This window comes from Lampetra fluviatilis, chromosome 59, assembly GCF_964198595.1.
Source record: "Lampetra fluviatilis chromosome 59, kcLamFluv1.1, whole genome shotgun sequence".
Lineage (NCBI taxonomy): Eukaryota > Metazoa > Chordata > Hyperoartia > Petromyzontiformes > Petromyzontidae > Lampetra > Lampetra fluviatilis.
The window spans coordinates 7,727,653-7,749,303 of record NC_136333.1 but is presented as its reverse complement, the minus strand read 5'-3'; the positions used below and the strand labels follow the sequence as shown (position 1 = coordinate 7,749,303).

At 48.8% G+C, this 21,651-nt stretch overlaps 1 protein-coding gene across 2 annotated transcripts; it reads left to right on the top strand.

The window, feature by feature from the left end:
* Positions 1–838: 838 nt before the first annotated feature.
* Positions 839–17,562, top strand: LOC144950859 (secretory carrier-associated membrane protein 5A-like). 2 transcript variants are annotated; one of them, XM_078881005.1, is made up of 7 exons: positions 839–937; positions 5,489–5,545; positions 6,444–6,572; positions 7,420–7,576; positions 9,155–9,256; positions 10,835–10,952; positions 12,101–17,562. In XM_078881005.1, the coding sequence occupies exons 2-7, from the start codon at positions 5,539–5,541 to the stop codon at positions 12,509–12,511; spliced, it is 924 nt and encodes a 307-aa protein (XP_078737131.1). In that variant the 5' UTR covers positions 839–937; positions 5,489–5,538; the 3' UTR covers positions 12,512–17,562. The 2 variants fall into 2 exon arrangements, with proteins under 2 accessions (XP_078737131.1, XP_078737132.1); XM_078881006.1 differs by lacking the exon at positions 839–937 and adding an exon at positions 951–1,049.
* The last annotated feature ends 4,089 nt before the right edge of the window (positions 17,563–21,651 follow it).

The following is a 21,651-nucleotide window of genomic DNA, read 5'->3' as shown; positions in this document are numbered from 1 at the left end:
CGAATCGTAACGCAAAATAAACAGAAAATAAAAATATAAGACCTTCGGTGACGTCATTACAGCTCGACGACGGGCTGTCGGCCATTTGTAAACACGCAACCATCCCGCTCCCCTACCCAAGATGGCCGTCGTGACGTCACGTTAATTACGCGCGGAAAAAATCGAACAGTGCTCGCGGTTTGTATGCGTACAGTGTGCTGTGTAAGCTTGTACATTTTAAAACGTACTACTAGTAAGAGCGGCATTCGCAAAACCTACCCCTTGTTCAACAAACATTCCCCGCTGGCCAACGACATGACGTCACCGCGTTACGCAGTGGGTTTGATTTGCCGTGACGTAAGCCTCGTCCGGCGCTGGTTACGTCATCGCGCAAAAGGCGTACCCCCCCTCCCCGCGCATTACGCCGTGACGTCATGCGCCAAACCAAATAGCGCGAAGTGGTGACTCGATGGGAGGGACGTCACGACGTAGCGCGTATTCTTTGTGTCTTTCGGTGATGTCACGAAGATAAAAAAATAATAACAATAAAATAATAAAAAATAAAGTGAATAAAAAAAATATCATGACGTTCCGTTTTTTTCCTGATGACGATTAGTTTCATTTTCATTTTTATTATTTTATTGTAAGAAAAATGTCTATCTTCGTGACTTTGCCGAAAGACCCAAAGAATATGAATTCCTACGGTCACGAAAGCGTTACGTCACGACGTAACGCGTGATCGGCTCGTGACGTCACGACGTAACGCCGTGACGATGGGGGAGGGGGAGTGTTGCGGTGAGGTGATCCGGGGGGGGTGGGGCCTCCTTACGCGGTGACGTCTTCGCAATTCGAATCCCACTGCGGCGGTGGTACGCGATGACGTCACGACGTCGGTACGCGGTGACGTCACGACACCGGCCAGTGTGTGTGTGCGTGGGGGGCGGAGTGTTGAACAACGGTGAGTTTTTGCGAACGCGATATTTTGAGAATTATTTCCTTACTCTTAAACGTTTACGCTTATTTACATCGATTCAACGGCGACAGCCTTCCGTGCGGATTGCAGAAAACTTGTGCGTTCAGGCGTTATCGTGTTAATGTTGCCAGCGTGAGGGACACGTTAACGCCGCTGTTCAAGCGTTAACGTGACCTTAGTGCGCCATTAGTGGGCAGTTTACATGTAGATTGTATGTTACATGCAGCGTAGGTTATGTCATGTATAGCCTTACTACGTCTAGACCCATCGTGTGGACTGTGTGCGTCATGTATAGACCGTGTCATGTAGACTCTATGTGTCATGTATAGACCGTGGCATGTAGACTGTATGTCACATGTATGTGACATGTATGGCCCGTGTCATGTATAGACCGTGTCATGTATGTGTTATGTAGACTGTGTGTCATGTATGTGTCATTTATCGACTGTGTCATGTACACTGTATGTGTCATGTATGTGCCATGTAGACTGTATGTGACATGTATAGACCGTGTCATGTAGACTGTATATGACATGTATGTGTCATGTATAGACCTATCATGTCATGTAGACTGCATGTGACATGTATGTGTCATGTATGTGCCATGTAGACTGTATGTGACATGTATAGACCGTGTCATGTAGACTGTATATGACATGTATGTGTCATGTATAGACCTATCATGTCATGTAGACTGCATGTGACATGTATGTGTCATGTAGACTGTGTCATGTATAGACCGTGTCATGTAGACTGTATGTGACATGTATAGACCGACAGTATCATGTGACTGTGTATTACCGCTTCTTATATAGACTGTTACACATGGAGTGCATGTCAATAAATAGACATGTGTGTGTTTCTCATGTCAAGACTGCATGTAATATACATGCTGTCTCAACTATAGAGGCTGTAAGTATAATGTATAGACTGTGAGTCATTGACTAGCTTGGTGAAGTATGGTCAAACGACCCCCGTGATTTCACGGAGGGCTGCATTTACACAAATTAGAATTATGGACTGTTTGGTAGATGCTGTTTCATACAGTCGTGTATGGACTCGAATCGATAGTTGGTCACATACACAACATTATACATACACACACACACGACATATATACACACACAACATTATACATACACACACAACATTATACATACACACACAACATTATATATACACACACAACATTATACATACACACACAACATTATACATACACACACAACATTATATATACACACACAACATTATACATACACACACAACATTATACATACACACACAACATTATACATACACACACAACAATATACACACACAACATTATACATACACACACAACATTATACATACACACACAACATTATACATACACACACAACATTATATATACACACACAACATTATACATACACACACAACATTATACATACACACACAACATTATACATACACACACAACAATATACACACACAACATTATACATACACACACAACATTATACATACACACACAACATTATACATACACACACACCATTATACATACACACACAACATTATACATACACACACACAACAGACCAAGCCAGTTCTATAAATGCTGTAGTCGTGACACTCATCGTATGTCACATACAGAGACCGTGTGATGTCGTGTCCTCACATCCATGTACAACATCATCACTCGCTTGGATCACGTGTCACAATTGGCTGGACTTGCAAGTCACGATTATTGTATCCCCTTGTAGTAATGCCCAGGGAGGATGTGAACTCATCAGATCTGAAAAACTAAGCAAAGTCTCGAGCCTGGAGCGTGCGTGGATGGATGTTGACTGCAGTGGCACGGCTTGGTGGCCGTTGTCAGCCGAAACGCACGATTGTAGGACTCCTCTTTTTACGGACGACACTTAAGATGTAGATGCCACTGGTTCTTCACGTTCTGCAGATGTCGATGCCACTGGTTCTTCACGTTCTGCAGATGTTGATGCCACTGGTTCTTCACGTTCTGCAGATGTAGATGCCACTGGTTCTTCACGTTCTGCAGATGTAGATGCCACTGGTTCTTCACGTTCTGCAGATGTAGGTGCCACTGGTTCTTCACATTCTGCAGATTTCGATGCCACTGGTTCTTCACGTTCTGCAGATGTAGATACCACTGGTTCTTCACGTTCTGCAGATGTAGATGCCACTGGTTCTTCACGTTCTGCAGATGTAGATGCCACTGGTTCTTCACGTTTTGCAGATGTAGATGCCACTGGTTCTTCACGTTCTGCAGACGTAGATGCCACTGGTTCTTCACGTTTTGCAGATTTAGATGTCACTGGTTCTTCACGTTCTGCAGATGTAGATGCCACTGGTTCTTCACGTTCTGCAGATGTAGATGACACTGGGTCTTCACGTTCTGCAGATGAATATGCCACTGGTTCTGCAAGATGTAGATGCCACTGGTGACTTTATTGAAAGGAAAATTAATATATTTTTTGGCACGTCAAAGTGTGCAATGCTTCTCCATTTGAATGCGCCGGTCGGCGGGAGGGTGGTGGATGTTGTGAGGAGTGGGGGGAGATGAGATCCAGAAATAAAGGATAAGGAGTTAAAGGATAAGGAGATAACCCTGACGGATATAGACTTGGTGTGGACCCCATATGCCCCACCAACCAACTAGTCAAGGGTGTCCATGCCTCCTGTCATCGTTATCTTTGTCATCAGCAACAGGAATAGGGGCAGTCCTCGACTTAAGGACGTGGTTATGTTTCCAAGACGATTTGCTTGTATCACGGAACTCGATGTTTAATTTTTCGATGTAAAGCTTTCGTGACTGCAGGGATTCATATTCTTGGTTCTTTCGGTAAAGTCACGTAGAAGGGAAATTATAAAATAATAAAACTAAAAACATAATAAAATAATTCTCACGACGTTTCGGCCACAACGCAAGCAGCCGTCCTCAGGTGAAGAACAGGTCTTTCCAACAAACCTGTTCTTCACCTGAGGACGGCAGCTTGCGTTGTGGCCGAAACGTCGTGAGAATTGTATTTTATTGTTGTATTTTTATTATTTTATTATTTCCCTTCTACGTGACTTTACCGAAAGAACCAAGAAGATCGATGTTTCATATTTAATCGTGTGTATTATTTTGTTAGACTCGTAACTAAAAGGGAATATTGCATGTTAATACTGTTATGGATACCGTTTAATAAATCGAAAGGAAGATAAAGTGGTGCAGTGATTGTGTCCAATAAACGGTCGACTCAGCCTTAACTGAGTGCCTGGCCGCAGTGCGTACAAAACATCAGTTCGATTTTGACAATATCTAAACGTTGGCTCTTTAAAAGCCATCAAAACAATTCGATTTTACTCCCAAGATTCATTTTTTTTGGCTGCAAAAGTGGCTCGGCGGGATTCGTCCCGCGTGCCAGCAGCTCTGCCAAAAAAAAAAATCTGTCCGTCATGCCCTCATAGCGGTCGTCGATATTTCCTCACACGTTGCTGGTGGTTCGTCGTGAAAGTAACAGCGTTGATGCCACGATTGGCAAAGCCGCTGGCTCAGAAGTCCGAGTCAGCATTCGTAGCACACGGCCTTATAACCAAAGCGTGCGGACAGATTTGAGAAACTCGGCAGGGCCGGTCCAGCGAGAGTCGCCGGAAACGCACGGATGTTAGAGAAGGGTCGTTGTGGTGAGATTCTTTCTTTACCCACGACAATTTAGAGGCTTTCAGAGTTTTTGCTCTCGATTATCCACGCGTGCGGTTTATCCGACTTGTGGACTAACCGCGCACCTGAGATTGACGCAAATTGATAACTCTTGGATTTTCCCTCGGAAGCCCAAATTAATGGTCGATCAAACAGTTGTACATCGTTATTCTTGGAAATGTTTCTTGCAAGTCACGTGTGCTTAAATGGAAAAAAAAATATGTTGCTCCGGTTAATCCGAAATCAAACGTGACCGCCTCTACGGTACGGTGGTTGCATATCTTTTTACAACAGTGGGTGGCGGAGTTTGATTATTTTTGGATAATCCGTGATTTTTAATGATCCACTGCCATCCTCCCCGTCATTCGCGCGGATAATAGAGAAGTCGGATATTTTTTTTTATTTCTGTTCAGCGCTTGGAACACGATGTTATTGGCAAAAGGTGCTTTGTATCAAACAGTTATTTTTGTCTTGATTTGAAGCTTTCGTGACTGCAGGAATCCAAACTCTTTGGTTCTTTTGGTAAAGACACGTGGGTAGAAAAAATAAAATAAATCACGACGTTTTGATCTCCACACAACCAATCGTCTTCTCTCTCCCACCTGAAGACGAATGCTTGTGTGGCGATCGAAACCTCGTGATATATTATTTTTTCTACCTACGTGACTTTATCGAAATAACCAAAGAGTTTAGTTATTTTTGTCATTAATTTACCCTATTTTTGTTTAAAATGAACAATGAGAATGAACATTCAGCCGTACTCCATCGTGCCTTTCCTTGAAACGGGCGTTTGGAGATCGTTGAAAAGGAAAAAATTGTAAACATTGAAACTGTTTTCTCAGGTTAATGAACAAGCGTCCCCGTGTCCAGTCAAGCGAGAGAGTTTGTAATCATGTCAGGTGAGATTGCACTCCAACACCATGCGTGTCGACACTCTTTTGTGTCTTTTCAAAGTGCGGAACTGCTGCTGTTGCTTTTCAATGCCGAGTATTTCTCCCCGTTCCCGGCCTACGACTCAGAACTTTGATTCGGACTGCAGGAGGAATCTGATGAATTATAAAGCTATTTTTCTCACAGATGTCCAGTTCCCGGCGGGAGGAGGGTGGTCAGAAACGTACAACAACACACGATACAAATAACACGATAAGAATGCACGTTATAGGAAAGGTAAATAAATCACATTTCAAAGTTGTTAAAATGTTTCCCCAGTTTTATTTTGCACCATCCAGGCTCAAAATCCCTGCTTAGCTTCTAAGATCAGATGATGAGATCGCGTTGCATTCCCCGTGATTTGGTCACATGCTTACAAATACAAAAGACAAAGATCCCTCCTATTATAGCCTTAAAGGACCACGGGGGCAAGTGCTGTTAGCGAGCTCCTCTGAAGGCCAGAATGGTACACGAGGAGGTGGGTGGCCAGCACCATGCCCGACCACCTTTGCCTCCCCAATGGCGATTTTTACACACCGCACCATGTACTCTTTTGAGGCTGAGTCGACCTAGGGGAGGCCCAGGACCGGTTCAAATATGCGTCACTGGTGTTGTGCCGTGAGCAGGAATCTAACTCGGGCCGCCGGGGTATCGTAGGGCAGCGTAGCGCTAATCGCTGCACCGCTCCCCACAAGATAAGCAACAGCGGTTGCAATAATGCCCCATCACCCTCCCACCATCATCTACTGCGAAAGCTTGGTAGGGCCCTCCAGAAAAGAGTCTTGAGACTCTGGCGAAGCATTCCTGCTTCATAATAGTAGCCATAGTGATGATAACAATAACAACAATGCGTCCGTTTGTTTGCAGAGAAAGAAAATAACTTCCCCCCACTGCCCAAGTTCATTCGGCTGAAGCCGTGTTTCTACCAGGACATCGAGGGCGACATTCCTCCGCCACACACGCAGACCGTCAAGCGGCTCTACTACCTCTGGCTATGTACGTACGTGTGTATGTATGTTGTATGTCGTATGCATGTATATGTTATGCATGTTGTGTGTATGTTTGTTTTGGTGTACGTATGTACGTGTGTACGTTTCTATGTTGAACTCCTTTCGCAGCGTACGTGCTCATCGGAGGTGGCGGGGGGGGAAGCACAACAAACGAAACACAAATAGCAGTTTTTAAATAAATTGGTTTGTCCATCTAGATCAGGGGTGGGGAACCTTTTTTCTGCCAAGGGCCATTTGGATATTTATAACATCATTCGCGGGCCATACAAAATTATCAACTTAAAAATTTGCCCGTTATATTTGGTCAAACATTTAATTAACTCGCCCCTAATGCGATGGCTGGAACTGCTTCTCTTTAGCGAGGCATGTGATGTTAGCTGGTGTTGATGATGTTGTTGCTACTCGCAACTGCTTTTCCAGGTTTGCTCCTAGATTTATTGAATTTAGAGTCCCACCTGCGGTTGCCTTTGCAGGGCCACACCAAATGATTTCGCGGGCCTTACACGGCCCGCGGGCCGGACGTTTCCCACCCCTGATCTAGATGATGAACTAAACGTGCATAACTCTAATAGCTTCCTAATATCGTAAGGAAGAGCGTTCCAGACGGCCGCAGAAGCGCACCTGAAAGCGCGCGATGCGGTGGCCACCATCTTTGTCCGACGGCCAGCCAGAAGCCGCTGCGGCTGCTGCGAGGATGGCCGGAGTTTGCGTGATGACGGTTTCGGTTTTGAACGAGGCACAGGCACTCCCTGTGTGTTGAACGAGCGCGACCCCGGAACGCATTAGTCCGCGCGTCACAAATCACGGTCGTGCTTTACCGTTGGACGTTTCAGTGCAAGGGCTGACGCTGGCCGTGAACCTGATCGGATGCCTCGCCTGGATCATCGGCGGGGGCTCGGCCACCAACTTTGGCCTGGCCATTGTGTGGCTCCTTCTCTTCACACCGTGCTCCTACGTGTGCTGGTTCCGTCCCATCTACAAAGCCTTCAAGTAGGTCGAAGCGGAGAAACAATTCCTCCGTTGGGGCGGGGGCGTTGTGGGGCTTGGTTCATAATGGCCGGGCCGAAGACATCTCGACAGCACAGCGCTGAGTTTAAACCCTCGGCTTGGGTGTCTCAACTACTCGCCACGGTGGCAACATGTTAACTACCTCGCCTGGTATACGGGAGCTATTGGGTTCGATCCCGACCCTGACGCCTGCTGTATATTTGGAGTCTGCGTGTCTCTCTCCCTGTGGCCGCGTGGATTTTTCTCCGGGTCCTCCGGTTTTTCCCTCCACATTTAGAATCGACATGCGTTCCGCGTATTTGGCTGCTTTAAGTTTCCACGTGATAAACCATTTAAGTGGGCTATCATTTTGTGATCGCCAGGTAGCTTATGAAAAAAAGCTATATAGCGCAGTGGGGCCTTACCTGGTAAAATAACAAAGAACTGTTTCATAATTGAGCTCATAATGGGCGGGTCTAAGACACAGACACAGCACAGCTGACGCTCTGGAGTTTAAGCCGAGGGAGCGATGCATCTTTAAGCGGATTTATAATGGCCGTGTCGGAGACACTGAGTCAGTGAAGCTGAGATGTTGCACTTGAGCTCTTGGTTTGGGCGCATCTCCGTTTCTCGGGGTTCATGATGGCCATGCTGGCATCACCGAACCACTTACACCCTGTCCCGTGTCCGAGACGACTGCAGCTCGCAGGGCGTGGGTGTTCCCCCGTCCACTGCTGGATCTCGGGACGCGCGAGCGGTTCGGCGGAAATTGTTTATTTAGAGAGGCGTAGCAGTGGCGCCGTTTCTAAAGACGACGTCACTCGCCGCGGGGAACCGTATCGACACGACCGCCGCCACTCTGCGATAGCCGGCGCTGAACTGCGTCACGCACGCCCGTCCCACGTGGTCTTGTGGGAGCCTCGGTACCGATGAAGTTGTCTTATTTTTTCCTTCCGGTTCCGTTCGGAAACGTCATCGGTACGTCATCGTCATCGGTGCGTCATCGTCATCGGTACGTCATCGGTACGTCATCGGTACGTCATCGTCATCGGTACGTCATCGTCATCGGTGCGTCATCGGTACGACAAAGGGTTGAGATGCAGGGATCAGGTCTCTGTCTCGTGCACCAGTGGCGAAACGGAGTTCTCAGTCGTCGAGGGTTGTGATCACGTGACGCTCGGCAGACAAAGCGTATACACGTACTACTCGTATTGCAAGACCTCGCTCATTTATCAAATTAATATTTACTTAAAATTCTTGAAAAACACTCGCAGACCAAGTTACTCGCAATCCCAGGTTTTACTGTACATAAAATGGACAATGTATATTTGATCAAATTGCATAAGCACACCAATTCCAAAGGCTCGGACAAGACAGCAAACAACGGCAAGAACAGTCACAGACCACACCGCTACAACGCCACAGTCCGCCAATACAATTGCACATGGAAATAGAACCGTAGATACACGCGGGGCTAAGGATGCTAAACTTGTGATGTCCCTCCTTGACTCTCCCATTTATTAATAACTCTGCCCCCCCTCCGTGCCCCCCCTCCCCCCCCCACCGCTCTGTGTGCCCCAGGACCGACAGCTCCTTCAACTTCATGGCGTTCTTCTTCGTGCTCACGGCTCAGTTCGCGATTAACGTCATTCAGGCCATCGGCATCTCCGGCTGGGGAGTCTGGTGAGGGGCCCCACGGTGGCTGCCGTTAGACCTGCTGCTCCCTCAGTGTGTGTGTAGGTCGACTCAGCCTCAAATGAGCATCTGGTGCGGTGTGTAGTAAATGTCGCCACTGGGGAGACAAAGGCGGCCGGGCGTGGTGCTGGCCGCCCACCCCCTCGTGTGCCGTGCCGGCCTTCATAGGTGCTCGCTAACAGCACTTGGCCCAACAGTCTGTTACAGGCTATATGGGGGATCTTTGTCTTTGTTTTGTGTGTGTGTGTGTGAGAGAGAGTGTGTGAGAGTGTGTGTGAGAGTGTACCATCTGGTACAGATACAATGGGAGGCTGATCGATGCCCGGGTGCGGTCAAGGGATGGCTCCCTATTGGTCAACCACGTTATGTATGCCGACGACCTGGTAATTGCGGCTCACTCAGAGGAGGAGTTGGAGACGCTGCTGCTGAGACTGGAGTGTGCCACCTGCCTGGATATTTTGTACCATCGGGCACTCCACCCCCACAACTCCCAATCGGTGATGGGGCAGTTGTGGAGAGAGTGGAAAGTTTCCCATACCTGGGCAGTGTGCTTATGACCGGCTCCAGTTTAACAGCAGAGGTCTCATTGCGAATCAGTCGAGCGGCAATATCTTTTCATCGGTTGCGTAACGCTGTGTGGAAGCTACCTGGTCTGTCGCTCCGCACGAAGCTTCAGGTCTTCTCGGCCACAGTCATTCCCTCCCTTCTCTACGCTTGCAAAACGTGGACCCCCCTAATGGAACATCTTCGCCGGTTAGAAACATTTAGGCTGGCCTGCCTACGATCAATCCTGGGTTAAACCAGGCTGGATTGTGTGAGGAGCTCACAAATCTCGATTTAAAGCTTTCGTGACGGCAGGGATTCATCTTCTTGGTTCTTTCGGTAAGAAAGAACCAAGAATATAAGCTCACAAATCCTTGAAAGATCTGGACAAAGTCCCATGGGTGAGCTCCTCCGGCAGGCAAGGCTGCGTTGGCTGGGCCATGTAGCCCGCATGCCCAATCACCGCATGCCCAAACAGCTTTTGTTCGGCCGGATCTCGGGGGCTAAACAGGCGCGGCACAGGCTAGAGAAGAGATGGAGTGATGTGGTGCAGGAGGATGTGGAGCTGAGTGGACTTGCCGATGACTGGTACCAGCGGTGTCAAGATCGGCCTCTGTGGAGGAGGCTCGTGAAGGACGCTACTGGGCAGTTGGAGGCAATCACCCTCCAACAACAACAGAGGGCGGAGGAGCGACACTCACAACAACGAGCGGAGCGCCGGGTGGCTAAAGCACAGCAAGTTGGCACAGTAGGGGGCACAGGTGGTGCATCAGCCACTCATCTCGGTCATCTCAGTCAGTCGACCCGTGGCACCTGGGTCTGCCCCGTGACCTCCTGCCAGCGGGTGTTCGACGCTTCACGTGGCCTCAAGGTGCACGTGGCCTGGCACAAGCGTCGTGGTGAAGTCACCGCCACTTAGTGGCGAATGGCGGTTGTTGTTGTTGTGAGAGAGTGCGTGAGAGAGTGCATGGGAGAGACCCGCGCGTCTTCCCCGTCACGTTGACCCTTGCGTCTTCCCCACAGTGGCTGGATTGCGACCATTTCGTTCTTCAGCTACAACATCGGAGCGGCCGTCGTGATGCTGATCCCGACCATCATGTTTACCGGCCTCGCCGTGCTCTCCTTCCTCGCGTTAACCAAGGTGACCATATCCATGGGGTACCCCCCCTTTTTTTTTTTCCAGTGTCAAACGACGGAAAATATATATATATATCAGAGTTGGCTTTAACCCTAATCTGGCATCTTCTTGGTTCTTTCGGTAAAGTCACGTAGAAGGGAAATAAAAAATAAAATAAAAATAAAACATAATAAAATACAATTCTCACGACGTTTCGGCCACAACGCAAGCAGCCGTCCTCAGGTGAAGAACAGGTCTGTCGGAAAGACATGTTTTTATCTTTAGTTTTTTTTTTCTCCCTTCATTCTACGTGACTTTACCGAAAGAACCAAGAAGATGAATCCCTGCAGTCACGAAAGCTTTAAATCGAAACCTAATCTGGAATTTAAACGGGACGTTGAGATGCTCCAACGAGTCGAATGTCGTCCCCCCCCCGCCGGCACGGGTTTATTACTGCCATCATCACTTTTGTTATTGCGCTTTGTTCACCCCGGGGGAAGTGCCTTACCGAGCGTCAAGACTCTTTGTGAGATTCCTGCAGGAGGTGGCGGGGGGGGGGCAGGGGGAGGGGGGGTTGCCGATGCTGAGTGAAAGCCCTCGGCGTGGTGTCCGTGACGTTTCAACGCCACAACGCGCAACCACAGTCAACAACAACAACAGCACAAACCTCGGCACATTTTTTTTTTTGTCAAGAGCACCGTATGGCCTTAAAGCAAAAAAATAAATCCCAGTTACATTAAAACTGTTAGAAACTACGTGCTTTTTTATTTTGCCAGGTAAGGCCCACTGAGCTCCATGGCTCTGAAGCCACCTGGCTATCACTTACGAGAGCTCAACGAAGTGGCTTCGCCTCATCATCACGTGTAGATCTATGGCAGCCAAATACTCTGAAAACGCGTGATGTTGTCTATAAATGTGGTGGGGGAAAAACCGGGGGACCCGGAGGAAAATCCACGGGGAGAGAGACAACACGCGGGCGTCAGGGTCGGGATGGAACCCACGACCCTCCTGTATACCAGGAGAGGTAGTTAACATCTTGCAACCGTGATGACCATAATGAGAGAGACACCACAACCTCCAAATACACAGCAGGCGTCAGGGCCCGGATCAAACCCGCGACCTCCTGCGTACCCGGCGAGGCCGTTAACACCTCGCCACCGTCGATTCTGTAGGTGCACGGATACTACCGCGGCAGCGGCGGCAGCATGAGCAAGGCGCAGGAGGAGTGGACGACGGGAGCGTGGAAGAGTCCCGTGGTGCAGCAGGCCGCCTCGCAGGCCGTCGCCTCTCAGCTGCAGCAGCAGCAGCAGCAGCCGCCTGCTTACGGCAACGTCCCAAGCTACGGTTATGGGTCTGACCCCATGGCGCCCGCCGATCCGTATGGTGGCGGCGGCGGCGTTGGCGGTGGCGGTGGCGGCGGCGGCGGCGGCGGCGGCGTTGGCGGTGGCGGCGGTGGCGGAGGAGGAGGCTATGGCGGAAGTGCCGGGGGTTATGGGGGAAACGCAGGGGGTTATGGGTATGGAAACGAATACGGGACAAATTCCAACCCGACTGCCGGTTATTCCTACGGAAATCAGATGTGATTTGTTCTTAGTTTTTTTGGTTTGCGGCGATGTAAAGAAACTTTAAAGTGAGGGGTCGTAGTCCGCGTGTGTTTCATTACCTATTTATTTCCGTTTAGTTTGTATCATTCGGTGTGGATTTGCTGTTACCGACAGATCGGTTGTCGCTACTGCCGAGTTTCAATGCTACAAGGCGACGATCGGTCACTCTCGTTTCGTTACACTGATTAAGTGGCTTCCGGTACGTCTTCAATTCTGGCCGCGCGTAGGTTTTTTCCGAGGAACGTACGTTGCGTACGTTGCGTGCACAGTGAACTTCTTTCGCACCATACGTAGCCAACCGCGCTAATCGGAGGTGCGGGGGAAGGACAAGCAAACTAACACGCAAAAAGCAGCTCGAAAGAAAGTGAGTTTTCAATCTCGATGATTTTAAAGTGCGTAGCTCTCGGTGGCTTCCTAATATCGCAAGGAAAGAGCGTTCCAGACGGCCGCGGAAGCAGCTCATCTGAAAGCGCCGTTCGATGGCTAACAGCCAAAAGCCTCCGCTGCTTTGAGGATGAGCGAAGTTGGCGTGGCGACGGTTTTAACGTAACGGTTTTGATGAATCGTCACGGTTCAGGGTCGCGGTCAGACAGGCGAATCGGTTCTCGTATTGCCCCTTGTGCAGTGTTTTGGAAATCCACAGCGGTTGTTGTGGTTCTGACAAGTCGTAATAGTAGTAGTAGTGGTACGGGTTACATGACCACTATCCACAATAGAGGTTTTCTTTTTTTGGGTTCGATCGCATAAATACGAATGCGTCGTGAAAACACGGCACCACCGGACACAGCCAATTAGTAAAAGTTTGTCACGTGAACAATAAAAAAAACACCGGTTAGTGCTGAACTAGTAACGAATTGCCACGCTCTGTTTACGTGACAAGCCTTACTGATTGGCTGTGTCGGGTGGTGGCGAGTTTAACGACGCATTTATATTGACGCGATCGAACCCAAAACGACCTCTTTTATGGCTGTGGTTCTGCAGTATACGCCAGGATTGTTGCGATTTGGCGATAATCAAATTCGCCGTACGATATGTACAATCCACGATAACCGTAGTGACCCGGTTCTTTTTTCTCTCCGCGATATCGTGATCATCGTTGCTAATTTTCCTGACTATGTGAAATAACAACGACGGTAATGAAAGTTCTTAATAAGTAGCTAACCATTAGAAACATATCATTTTCCTGCACCGCATCTTCCAAGCGTTTGACTACCTTCGTACTTAATTTTATTAGTTCTTCTCTAACTGACGGCACGTGAATCGCCGCGATCGTAAAGTCTTCGGGTTGAGTGAACTGCGGTAAGAACGCTTTCGAGTTAAAAAAATCTCTGGTCACGCTTGAGCGCACAGCAGATTTTTGTTAGTTTTTTTTACGCGGCACGGACAATTTGCTCGGCACGATTTCCGTCGGCGCTGCGCGGGGACGCTGAGATCTCGATCGTCGTCGTCGTCGCGAACGTTCATTGTCAGCTTGGCAATCGCAAACGTTTATTCTGTGCCCACCGTATACTCCACTGTGGCGTGAATCAATGATGCACAGCAGCAGCAGCAGGGATCTATAGAGCGGTGGTTCTCAGAGTGCGGTTCCCGTACCCCGGTGGGCCTCGGTACCCCCGGCGACCTTCCTCCAAGTGGGTCGACGCGGAATTCACGACAACGTTCAATCCCTTCTTGTTTAGGACATTAATATTTGACTTGTGATATTTAATTTTAAAATGATGTTATGTAAACTACCCTGATTGAACTAACCCTAACAAGATCTAAATGGCTCCCCCACTCCTCAAAAAAAATCTTGTAGCCGCGTATAAAAAAAAGTTTTTTTTTTATGTTCCGGTAATACGAATCACTTTGAATGACCGGTATTTAGAGAGAGAAGTGAATGCGTCTTGTCACCTGGCGCGGGGTGGGGGGGGGGCTGCTCTGGGTGTGCAGAGTGACCCGCCGGCCCAGAACGAGTTTGAGCGACAACAACCGCTCGATCCAACCCAAAGTGATCCGTCGATTCCACATCCGCTAAAAATCTGTTGACTCTGCGGTGGTGCCAACGTGTTAAAGCTGCGGCGACTAGCTAAGAGGGGTAGGAAACTGTTGAATCTGCAGTGATAACACTACAGGGACTCTTCTACTTACGGAATGAGTTGGGTTCCAGAGGTCTGTTCGTGAGTCGATTGGTTCGTAAGTAAAACTTCACTCCCGTCGCTTCCAAACGCGTTTCACGGTGTGTACCCCGGCAGGTCTCCCGTTGGGGTGGTACAGCTTGCCGTAGACTTGCACAGCACGGCACGGTGGGCCGCCAAGACTTGGGGGTTATCGCGGTGAGAATAACATCGTGGTTGTATTTAAACTGACGGTGTTCGGGTTCTCCTTTGGAAAAGTAAACACTGGACGAGTTCCCTGCCACGGGAACGTCGAATTTCCTTCACTGGATTGTGGCCACGAGTGGCTTGCGCACGGAGGGCACGGCGAGCCACGACTTGCCGTATGTATTAATATCTTCGCTGCGGAGTGGTGGTGGTTATTTGGTGGTTGTATTTAAAAGAAAACTGACGATGTTCGGGGGGGGGGGGGTTGTGTTAGAAAGTCAACACTGGTTTGTCCTATGGAAATCCCGAGTTCCCTGCCATGGGAACGGCGAATTTCCTTCACTGGATCGTGGCCACGAGCGGTTACGGGCAACATCCATTGCCCCGTTGGAGGTGGAGAGTAGGCCGCGACTTTCAGTATTTATGTTATTCGTGTGTTATCATTGAGCATGTTGTGAATTGCCCACAATAACGCAACACGGAAGCGCGGAGCGAGTGTTAATAATGTCGTGGGTGAATGAATTAATTCCATCCTGAAATGGAGGGGTTTATTTTTTTTGCGGGCAGTTCGTGCGCGTGCAATTTTTTTGTTCCGTTATCAGCGTTGCATCCCCTGCACCGTTTGTAGGTTGGGCGGCTCACCGCTTTCGCGACGTCGCAACGCGTTCCCCGGGAAGCCCCATCGTAGACGGTCGAAACGGGAGAGACATCACTTGCCGATGTGGTTTTTTTTTTCCCCCTTTCGTCAGCCGTATTTAACGCGGTTTATCAAGAGGTAAACATCAACAACGACGAACAAAACCCCGCTCGAGAAAAACAACATCTCCACGCCAAGTCACGTCGCGAACCAGACCGGCTGTTCACATGCTTCAACTAAACTTTTGTTCTGCCAGGTACAGCCCTCTGAACTACGTACAGGGTGACTTTTGATTTAAAGCTTTCGTGACTGCAGGGATTCATATTCTTGGTTTTTTCGGTAAAGTCACGTAGAAGGGAAATAATAAAATATAAATATAAAACAATAAAAATTCTCACGACGTTTCGACTGCAACACACACCCGATGATGATTGCTTGTGTTGCAGTCGAAACGTCGTGAGAATTTTTATTGTTTTATATTAATATTATTTTATTATTTCCCTTCTACGTGACTTCACCGAAAGAACCAAGAATATATATGTACAGGGTGCTTCAAAAAAATGTTAACACCGATTATGGGACTATCGTTTTTTCATGGAAAAAGAACGGATAATGCTACGCTGTAACGAGATAACAAATGTGATGTTAATAGCTTCAAAAAGTCCGAGAGTCTCTCACTTGTTCGCCATCGTTGTCAACGCGTGCCTGGAATCTTCTCCAGGTGGTCTCCATTTCTCGTGGTGTTGTTGCAGATTCTCACAAGTGTTCACATTGTTTTGAAGCACCCCCCTGTATATCGCTCTTTTCCAGCAGCAACCTGACTATGGCAAGTGTTAGCTCAACGGAGTGACTTTTCACGTGGAAGTCAATCGCAGCAGCCAAATATCCTCAAACGCGTGACCTTGATTCTAATAATTGTGGAGGGATAAACCGGAAGAAATATTCACGCGACCACGGGGAGAGAGAGAGACACCGAAAACTCCAAGTATACAGCGGGCGTCAGGGTCGGGATGGAACCCACGACCCTCCTGTATACCAGGAGAGGTAGTTAACATCTTGCAGCCGTGATGACGATGATGAGAGAGAGACACTGCAAACTCCAAATGTACAGCAGGCGTGAGGGTCGGGATGGCACCCACGACCCTCCTGTACACCAGGAGAGGTAGTTAACATCTTGCAGCCACCGCGTTTGGAGCCGTGTCGGAAGGTGCGTCGTTAATCGAATCAAACCGGAGACCGCCTGTATTTGCTTTAGGTTTTTTTTTTGGGGGGGGGGAGGGGGTGCGGAGGGGAATGTGTTACGTTAGCTGTTGGAGGTCGGGGTTGGAAGTGAAAACGCCGCGCTTGAAACGAAACCAATGCTCCTTTTTGCTTCCTTGAGCGTGAAACGATGTTTGGTTGCGGGGCCGTGGCACGGCAGGCAGTGAATCATGAAACTCGGGCGTGAGTCACGGCGGCTTCGCGTGGCAACGGGGCGAACATGCTTCACGCGGTTATCTCAGTTGCTGTTTGAAAGCATTGACCCGTGGGGTAACACATTCGCGACTGTATTATATATTGTTGGTTCTTTCGGTAAAATGTTCTTGCTGTGGATTTCACACCTCATGATGATGATTGCTTGTGTTGCAGTCGAAACGTCGTGAGAGTTTTATTGTTTTATAATTTTTTATTGTTTTATTATTTCCCTTCTACGTGACTTTACCGAAAGAACCAAGAATATGAATCCCTGCAGTCACGAAAGCTTTAAAATCAAGACTGTATGATATGTTTATTGGGATAACTTAAAAAAAGCGTCTTACTGGGATCTGGATCTGCCGTGGTTTAATGGTTCGGGGCCGTCCATAAATGACGTCACGCACCTAGGGGGGGGGTGGGGGTCAGACATTTGTGACGATGTGTGACGAGGGGGGGGGGGGTTTGAGAAATGTGACGTCACATCAGAATGCACAACTTTAAATATAGACACGTTCTACTTACTTAAATAGACTTTTTAATAAATGTTTTCTCCTACAACATCAAATTGCAGCGGCACATTACGCACTACAATGACAATAGTTTAAAGCGATTTGAAGCATGTTTTATTTTGGTGGGGGGAGGGGGGTGGCAGAGCTTTGTGACGTCATTTGAGGGGGGTGGGGTCTGACTTTTTGCGACGCCGTGTGACGAGGGGGGGGGGTCAAAAATCGTACAAAATCGCGTGACGTCATTTATGGACGGCCCTTTAGCACACTGAGGCTTGCAATCCAGAGGTCGTCGGTTCAATCCCCGGGTACGGAAGTTGAAGCAACGGGCCAATCTATGGGACCCGTTTTGCCGGTATCAACGTGATGGGGGAAAAAGAATAGGATGTACCCTTTAAGGCAAGATTACAGGAGGTGTTAAGATGTTCAAACACTAATTAGACAACTATTAATCAGGCAGACCCCAACTCCTATCACTACCCCTATCACTACCCCAACCCCTATCACTACTCCTATCACTACCCCAACCCCTATCACTACCCCTATCACTACCCCAACCCCTATCACTACTACTACTATCACTATCATTCCCTCTACCCCTACCTGAATCTGTATTGTACTGGAAGAATCCGATGAGCTATGAAGCTCTTTAATTCACAGATGTCCAGTAGGGACACGGGGTCAGAACGTAACATCAACAAACGATACAAACATCACGATAGGAATGTAAAGTATAGATAAGGTAAACAAATAACTTTAAAACAAACTAATTGTATCTTACCAGGTAAAGTCCACGATAAGCTTCTTTTTCAGAATCGACCAGGCCGCAAATGATAGCTGAACTAAAGTGGCTTATGATCATGTAGACATTCATAGCAGCCAAATAATCTTAAATAATCTTACCCTTACCCATCCTTAACCACTCCGCACCACCACGTTTAATAAACCCATTCTTTATTGTAATCACTATCGTCGTAAAATTAAGGAAACTTTCTTCATTTGACCAGGTAAGGCCCACTGAGAACACGCACACTCCAAATACACAGCAGCAGGCGTCAGGGTCGGGGTCGAACCCACGACCTCCTGTATATCAGGCGAGGGAGTTAAAATCTCCTAGCCACCGTGATGATGATGAGAGAGAGAGACACGCAAACTCAAAATACACAGCAGCAGGCGTCAGGGTCGGGGTCGAACCCACGACCTCCTGCGTACCAGGCGAGGGAGTTAACACTCGCCACCGCTATAAGATGACGTAGTGGCCCCTATTAAAAATAAAAAAGCTCGACGTTTCGGGATGGCTCCTAGCCCAGCCTAGGAAGGTTCCAGACCAGCCATTGGCAGGTTCTACCACCCAGCGAGGCTTACCCACGTGGTAGTTTTAAACGCGTGCTTGGGAGTGTATTAGTCGTTGAGAGTATTATATGCATTACGCGTGTTTTGGAGAATGTGGATGTGGCATTGTTGTTGTTCGTGTGCTGTCCTTGTGCTGCTGCAGCTGTGCGCGTGTGTGCGTCCAAGTGCTGTGTCTTCGTTGTTAGTGTTGACGACACAATTTCACCGATGCTACGTACCCAGGAAACGGGCAACGTTGGACCAACGTTGGATCAACGTTGGTTGATTCAACGTTCGACCAACGTTGCCTCAACATTGGCGCAATGTTTAAAGTTTACTGGGTATGTACATAAAACTACAAAAAAATGAAACAAAGACAGGGAGGAGGCTTTGATCGGGAGGTCACGATGGCAGTTTAGTGAAGGTAAAACGTTTACTGAATGTAAACTGAACCAATGTGAGGTGACGCTTTTAATTAATTCACTGCGTGTCATTGATACATTGTAAGTCATTCCATCCATCGGGAGCTTTTCTGTGATGAATAGAGTGAAGGGAAGAAACAGAAGACGTCATTTGTTTAGTTGCAGTCAGCAGCGATCGGGGCTGAGGCACTGCACTTTAGAACCCGGTGTAAACACGAGCCAGCTGCAACTCATTCTAACCCAGGATGTCACTGCTGCTGGTTCTCTGGCTCCGACACGGTCATTATGAACCCGCTGAGAGACGCCCAGACCCCGGGGTTTGACACCAGACTCGCAACAGGGCTGGCTCCGTATCTGACACGACCGTTGTGAGCCCTCTAGAGAGACACACACGCACACCCAGGGCTTGAACCTGGATCTTAGTAGTGCTGGTTCTCTGGCTCCGACACGGTCATTGTGAACCCACTTAGAGACGCCCAGACCCAGGGCTTAAACCAGGATCATAGCAGTGTTGGTTCGGTGTCTCCGACAGCGCCATTATGAAATCCCTTACACGATGCGCAGTAAATAGCTTACTTGGTGTTAATTACAAATCGAAGATTCGGCTGACACCATCGCTGATGTGTGATGACGGTTTTGCTTCTAATTTCACTTTAAATTCAGGTTGTGGGTGCTTCCGCAGATCTCTACAATTTGTTTAAATGCCTGTCGTTAGCTTGTATGTGATGTCGGTGAAATAAAATGTGCAATCCGAAAAATCGATATCTATGTATTTGTTTTGCCATCACCATTTCTGTACGGGTCGACGAATGATTATCCGACATGCGATCGCACAGACTCATATCCACCAACATCTGTCTTGCAGTCGCCCTCACTCATGCAGTCAGCAACATCCTAAAGGGCCACCATCACAGTCTCCTCTCATCATCATCATCACCAAAGACACAAATATCCCCCCTGGAGCATTTTCAGACTGTTGGGGTAAGTGCTGTTAGCGAGCAGCACCTATGAAGGCCGGTACGGCACACGAGGGGGTGGGTGGCCAGCACCACGCCCGACCGCCTTTGACTCCCCCAGTGGCAATGTTCACACATCGCACCAGGAACTCATTTGAGGCTGTGTCGACCTAGGGGAGGCCCAGGACCAGTTCGCTCTTTTCCCAACCTCCAAGTGGCTTGCCCCATCCTCCAGCCTGCACACTGCACACACCACGTGTCCACAACCCATCACAACCTCCTCCTCCACCATGCACACCACGTGTCCCACCCATCATCACAACCTCCTCCACCCTGCACACCACGTGTCCCACCCATCATCACAACCTCCTCCTTCACCACCCTGCAGACCACGTGACCCACCCATCATTACAACCTCCTCCACTACCCTGCACACCACGTGTCCCACCCATCATCACAACCTCCTCTACCCTGCACACCACGTGTCCCACCCATCATCACAACCTCCTCCTACAGCCTCCACCCTGCACACCACGTGTCCGCTACCCATCGCAACCTCCTCCTCCACCCTGCACACCACGTGTCCCACCCATCACCACAACCTCCTCCTCCACCCTGCACACACCACGTGTCCCACCCATCATCACAACCTCCTCGTCTTCCTTACTGCGCCCACACAGCTGATCTGCCACGACCTGAGCTCAACCCCCAAGTTGCTACCTCGACCCTTGCCATGGAATTCCGAACATCATGCGAGTGTGCCATATGCTCAAAGGCCAGAGGCTTACACACACACACGCAGTGGGGCGGGCGGGGGGGGGATAGTTGGGGGGGGGGGTACTACATGTAATGTGGGCAAAGAGGAAATATGTTGGGCATTACGGCATGGCTTGATCTGTGGAGCAGTGGGACCGACGTTTCCGTGCAGGAATGTGTGAGTGGAACACAGGAATGCGGTGTTCTCCCTCCAAGTTACACATTTGTAGACAAAGATAAAGATCCCCCGTTTAGCCTAAACAGACTGTTGGGGGCAAGTGCTGCTTAGCGAGCACCTATGAAGGCCGGCACGGCACACGAGGGGTAGGTGGGTGGGTGGCAACCACCACGCCCGGCCGCCTTTGTCTCCCCCAGTGGCGATGTTTACTGCACATAATTTGAGGCTGAGTGACATTGACGTAATACATTCATGAACACACATTCACACATTCTCACCCCCCCAGTTATATAAATACGTATAATCAGGTCAGCCAATCAGTGAAATCCATGTTCCTTGTGAAGCCAATTACCATGTTTGGTCGTCGTCAATGCTCGACAGCCTCGACTGACACCCCGAAATGATCCGAAGACGTCATTCGTGTCTGAATCAGTCATGGACGACGCCTTCACCAACACGCACTGACCAGCGTGGTGAAGTATGGACAACAAATACCCCCCCATGATTGACACTTCGTCATGGCATTGTTGTGTGGTGAGATGCCATCTCTCTCGCCCGGTGTGGGTTCGATCCC